Genomic DNA, 6,671 nt, shown 5'->3' on the forward strand with positions numbered 1-6,671 from the left:
TAGTACAAAAAAATCCCTCTGTCAATGATCTGCTATTAATAAAAAATTGATTTTGATTACTCCTATTTTTTAAAGGCAGCAATTTTTAAAAAAAATACAGCACCATGCACATTGAATTTCATCCAAGCTGCTGCATTGGTCATTTTATAAAGAGTGAAAGATCTACACGGATCCAGAGGGCTAGGGAAAAAGGAGTGAAAGTTTTGTTAATTTTAACTATAAACAATTTATTCTACCTGGATGGTGTTCAGTATTACATTTGTATGCATAGAAAAATAGAACTTTAGATAAGTTCCCCCACCAAAAAAATCCATGCTGCCTTTATTGTCTGCAGTGCCCAGAAACTAGGTCTTTGGTGCCAGGCATCACCATCTCTACAAAGACTAAGAACCAAGATTCAAGAATCTTCCTTAGTGGACATCCACAAAGAAGAACAATCCCACAAGTCTCTATTGTAGACTAATATAGTCAAAGTGGTAAGTATATTATTGTGCAGCCAATTATATGTTACAGTCTTGGTAAGCATGCAATGAGTTTAGATATCCTTGATAGAATATTTTTGGGTTTTTAAAAAAATTTAAAGTACCCAATTCTATTTTTTCCCCCAATTAAGGGGCAATTTAGCATGGCCAATTCGCCTGCCCTGCACATCTTTGGGTTGTGGGGCGAGGCCCAAGCAGACACAGGGAGAATGTGCAGACTTCCACACGGACGGTGACCTGGGGCCAGGATCGAACCCATGTCCTCAGCGCCATGAGGCAGCAGTGTGCCACCATACCGCCCATAGATTGAATTTTTAAAATATCTAAGATCTAAGTCTTTGTAATGCATTTGATTTACTTCTCCATTTGCAGTTAATTTTATTATAACCTTCCAGGTGGTTGTTGATGTAAAGTGCTCTGAAAACATCAGGGGCACTCAGGACAAGTTCCTCTACACACCTCAACATGTCTATCTTCAAAAGCAACAAAGCTTCGTGATCTCTGCAAATGCATTTGAAGAATGCCAGCAAATATCACATTTGTCGTAATTAATTATGATGGTCTTTAAAAAAAATCAAAAGTACCAGTGATGGCTTTGTTAAAGACGTAGAATATTATAATGCTGAGTTAATTCATTTGCAAGATAGGATCAGACAATGAAGATCCTTTAACCTATTTGATCTCATTTCAGAATACCAATCATGCTGTTTTCCAATTACACCATCTAGTTACTTTGCTGAATGAATCTTGTGCTGTCTTTAATTGCATTTCCTGGCAACGTGGTCCATCTATTTAACACCCTATAAAAAGAAACACCTTTTGACATCTGCTCTACATTTTTGTTCTCTTGCTTGGTGTCTAAAGCATTGTTTCAGAATTTCATTCTCTAATTGATTAGGTGGCCTATATAACTGTACAAGATCATCTTTAAGACGTGTTGTGAAAAGCCGGTTGGTTTAAGTTGTTCTTCATAGGTCATCTTGCTGACAGTTGAGGGTCTTCTTACTGACACTGGAGACAAGTTCCTGGAGACAAGTTCCTGGATCTTCTCTGGCCTTGGAAGCCAGTTTCTATTATAGATTATTACAAATTTAACATGGAGCGAATGGGCAAACTGTAAAAAACTTTAAACTACAACTTAAAATTATACAGCACCATGAATGTAATCACCTTAAGACACGCCATCTTCACGGTCAGAGAAAGAAAACTTAAAAGTTTGCAACATATTTTGAATATTAGAACACCCAAGATAATCTCAAGAGTGACTGTTTGAAAAGAAGAACTGCAATTGCACCATGTGGTGAACTATCAAGACTCCAAATTTATATTGGCAACTTGTTCGATCACCTAGCACCAAGCCATTGCAAGACTCAAAGTCCAACAGTAAGGAGATCAAGCTTTAAAGCAGGCTGACTGAAGAAAGGAATTCCAAGTATAATTCACACAAACCTGGAAAATGACAAATCCAACTTCATTCCATAACAGTGGGATCAAATAAAAATCAGATAAACTAAGAGTCCTGTATCCAGGTCATTAGGTTTGAGCATCATCATCACCAGGACTGATTTGGTGGAAACGATGCAGAAAGAGCAGAAAGACGTGACTTCCTATACCAAAATCAAGCAGCCTTCCTTGCCAGGTAGAACAATCCAAGGTTTGCAGTCAACGTGGCAGCATTCTAACAGCTCAAGGCTGACACCCAAAAGCGAGTTTGGAAGACGTGAGAAGAGAAAGCCCAAGAGGTCCGTCAATATTCTGACCATCATGACACGCAAACCTTTTTTGGAAGCCATCTATAAACAAAGTTGGTGTGCTTTTTTCTCAGATCAAGACTCCAAATGCACATCCTATGATTGAGGAGGAAAAGACCTCCTGGCCTTCTGATGTCAGGATTGTTGTGAGAGATAAATCATACTTTGGCAACAAATCAAAATATTTTGTCTTTTTAAAAATAAATTTAGAGTGCCCAATTCTTTTTCCAATTAAGGGGCAATTTAGTGTGGCCAATCCACCTACCCTGCAAATCTTTGGGTTGTGGGGGTGAACACACGCAGACACGGAGAGAATGTACAAACTCCACATGGACAGTGACCCAGAGCCAGGAACGAACCTAGGATCTGGATGTCAAGAAGGTATTTAGTCTTATCTATAGCAGGGAAACTCCTGACATTCTCCTGAATTGCCTACTTCCTGTGAGTGACAGAACCTGGTATTCCTTGTACAAGGAAACCTGCCCAGCTTCTGTTGCGACACGACGGACTTCCTACAGAAACTAAACACCCATGGACCAGTTGAACCAGGAACGTTCCTCGTCACAGTGGACATCTCGGCACTCTACACCAGCATCCCCCAGGAAGACGTTATTGCTGCAACAGCCTCAGTACTCAACACCGACAAATGGAAATCTCCAGAAGCAATTCTGAAACTCATCCGCTTCATTCTGGATCACAACGTCTTCACCTTCGACAACAAGTTCTTCATCCAGACGCACGGAACAGCCATGGGGACCAAATTCGCACCTCAATACGGCAACATCTTCATGCACAAGTTTTAACAAGACCTCCTCACCGCACAGGACCTTCAACCGATGTTATACACCAGATACATCGATGACACTTTTTTTTCCTTTGAACCCACGGTGAAGAATCATTGAAACGACTACACGATGACATCAATAAATTCCATCCCACCATCAGACTCACCATAGACGACTCTCCAAATCGGTTGCATTCTTGGACACACATCTCCATCAAGGACGGTCACCTCAGCACTTCGCTTTATCTCAAGCCCACGGATAACCTCACAATGCTCCACTTCTCCAGCTTCCACCCTAAACACATTAAAGAAGCCATCCCCTATGGACAAGCCCTCCGTATACACAGGATCTGCTCAGATGAGGAGCGTAACAGACATCTACAGGCGCTGAAAGATGCCCTCGTACGAACGGGATATGGCGCTCAACTCATCGATCGACAGTTCCGACTTGCCACAGCAAAAAACCGCACCGACCTCCTGAAGACCAACACTGGGCACAAGCGACAGAGTACCATTCGTCGTTGGAGAAACTACGACATCTTCTTTGCAGCCTTCAACATGCCATCGATGAAGATGAACATCTTGCCAAGGTCATCCCCACACCCCCACTACTTGCCTTCAAACAACCGCACAACCTCAAACAAACCATTGTTTGCAGCAAACTACCCTGCCTTCAGGAACAATGACCATGACACCACACAACCCTGCCATGGCAAGACGTGCCAGATCATCGACATTGGTACCACCATTACTCATGAGAACACCACCCACCAGGTAGGCGGTACATACTCGTGTGACTCGGTCAACGTTGTCTACCTCATACGCTGCAGGAAAGGATGTCCTGAAGCGTGGTACATTGGAGAGACCATGCAGACGCTGCGATAATGGATGAACGGACATCACGCGACAATCTCCAGGCAGGAATGTTACCTTCCAGTCGGGGAACACTTCAGCAAAGGCATTCAACCTCTGATTCGCTGGGTAAGCATTCTCCAAGCGTTCTTCATGACGTGCGACAACGCAAAATCAGCGAGCAGAAACTTATAGCCAAGTTCTGCACACGCGTATGGCCTCAACCAGGACCTTGGATGCATGTCCTATTACATTCATCCCCTACCATCTAGCCTGGGCTTGCAAAATCCTATAACTTGCTGTGGATAATTCACACCTCTTTAACCTGGGGTTACCCTATCTCTGGATATGTAAAGACTTAATTACCTGCAAATGCTTGCATTCAACGCATTGTCTGGCATCTTTGACTTTGTCTATATATATATGTTTCTGGAACCTAGCTCTTCATTCACCTGAGGAAGGAGCAGTGCTCCGAAAGCTAGTGATTTGAAACAAACCTGTTGGACTTTAACTTGGTGTTGTAAGACTTCTTACTGTGCTCACCCCAGTCCAAAGTCGATATCTCCACATCACCATTAATAAACCCACACCTCAAGAAATCATCTTTATACTGCTTTGTTCCCGATTTCAGCTTCTTCTTAATTCACCACAGGCCCTGGAGCTCACACCAGCACTGCTAACAGCTACAAAATGGACCAATCTCTCTTTCGCCCAGAGCATGAGGCATTAGTGTATGGGGCATGCAACTTGCTCTCTGCCGCATTTCTTGAGAAGACTCCATCAATTTATTTTTTTTTATATAAAAGAATCTTTTCCCGGGTTAGCACTGACATCAGGAGGTGGTGGTCTGCCTCCCTGGGCTCCAGCCCTGTGCACTGCCGAGGGGACACGCATGCATGAGAAAGCTGGCATTCTGAAAGCCGGTCGCAGCCACCATTATTAAAAGCTGATTGCGGCCATTAGGCACCTCAATAATAATAATCTTTATTGTCACAAGTAGGCTTACATTAACACTGCAAAGAAGTTACCGTGAAAAGCCCCTAGTCACCACTTTCCGACACCTGTTCAGGTACATGGAGGGAGAATTTAGAATGTCCAAATTACCTAACAGCACGTCTTTCGGGATGTGGGAGGAAACCGGAGCACCCGGAGGAGACCCACGCAGACATGGAGAGAACATGAAGACTCTGTACAGCGACCTAAGCCAAGAATCGAACCTGGGACCCTGGTGCTGTGAAGCAACAATGCTAACCACTGTGCTACCATGGGGCTCACCCGTGACCAGGAACACTGCAACCCTCCCCACACCACCCGTGACCCCGAGTTTGAAAATGACTGATCTAGACAGATCTGGTAATGGATGGCTAACCTACTTGGGTGTCAGAATCATGCAAGCGTTTGAACTAATCGGGGCCATACACTGGAACAAATCGGAATGCAAGTAAAGAATTTATTGGGACAAGAGCATCAAAAGTTGAAGAATGGTCGAGCAGGTAAACAGCTGAATCAGTATTGTGGCTAAACAGCATTTAGAAATGTCAATTTCAAAAGAACCTGAAGAGAGGAGTGGGGTTGGAAGGAGGGATCAAAGGTGAGGAAGTGATTGAAAATGACAATCTGCCATCAAGATCAAAAACATGCAAGCTTGAGGAGTGCCCAAAAATATGGGCCGAGTGGGGTTATAGGGAGGGACAGGTGTAGAGAGATAGGAATAGTGAAAAATCAGACCAGAGTGGGCAAGGTTAATTGCGATAGAGATAGCATTCACTCAGTGACAATTTAAAAAATAACTGCAAATACTGATGTAAAGCTTTACTAGGGAAGGAAATCCTGGTTTTGAATCAATCCACAGGTGGAAATATCTTTCCACAGGTCTTTAAGAAACAGGCTGATTGTACAAATATATAATAGTTTAATAGATCGCTTTTGCCATTAGCTAATGGCTACCACATGGTTTTGATTTCTGATAGAAATTTCAGATATTTCAAAATCTTACACCTTGACCATCCATAGGCCGGTACCCCATTAGTTCCCTGCAATCATTTCATAGGCGTTTAAAGCACAGGAGACAGCCATTTGACCCATCATATCCATGCACTAATCCCATTTTCGAGCACTTGGCCCATTGCCCTAGAGGTTATGGCGATGCAAGTGAATATCAAAGTACTTCTTAAATGTTACAAGTTTCTGATTCAACCACTCTTTCAGGCAGTGAGTTCCATACCCCCACCACCCTCTGGGTGAAAAAAGTTTCTCAATTTCCCTCTTAGCCCCCTGGTTATTGGCCCATCTACTAATGGAAAAGTGCTTTCCTATTCACCCTATCTATGTCCCTCAATTTTATGCACCTCAAACTTCTCAACCTTTGCTGATCCAAGGAAAACAGCCCCAGCCTATCCAATCTTTCCTTTCAGATTAGATCCTTCAGCCCAGGCAGCCTCCAATAAATCTCCTCTGCAAACACATCCGTCCTATAATGGGATGACCAGAACTGTATGCAGTACTCCAGTTGTGGCTTAACCAGCATCTATACAGTTCCAGCAGGAAATTGGGTCAAACAACGATTTGAACAAGGTAACCTTTTAAGACACAAAATCATCTAGCTCATGAATGCTTACCCTGTGCTAAACATGAATTAAATGTGCCAAATGAACTTTCAATGTTCAGCTATAGATATATGAAATGAAAGCCGCCATAGTCGCCAGAGGACTATATGCTGGTCTCACCTTTGAGAGAGACCACACCTCAGGTGAGGGTCAAGACTGAGAATGGTAACCTCAGCTAGTACAGGAATTGAGCCCA

At 43.0% G+C, this 6,671-nt stretch overlaps 1 protein-coding gene across 1 annotated transcript in view; it reads left to right on the forward strand.

Annotated features, from left to right (window-relative positions):
• LOC119967280 overlaps positions 1-1,427 on the forward strand; it is a 304,394-nt gene extending 302,967 nt beyond the window's left edge. The window contains exons 26-27 of the mRNA XM_038799603.1: positions 335-476; positions 878-1,427. Of these exons, the coding sequence (XP_038655531.1) occupies positions 335-458 (124 nt within the window). The 3' untranslated portion in view covers positions 459-476; positions 878-1,427. The remainder of the gene's footprint in view (positions 1-334; positions 477-877) is intronic.
• The last annotated feature ends 5,244 nt before the right edge of the window (positions 1,428-6,671 follow it).

This window comes from Scyliorhinus canicula, chromosome 6, assembly GCF_902713615.1.
Source record: "Scyliorhinus canicula chromosome 6, sScyCan1.1, whole genome shotgun sequence".
NCBI classification, from domain to species: Eukaryota; Metazoa; Chordata; class Chondrichthyes; order Carcharhiniformes; family Scyliorhinidae; genus Scyliorhinus; species Scyliorhinus canicula.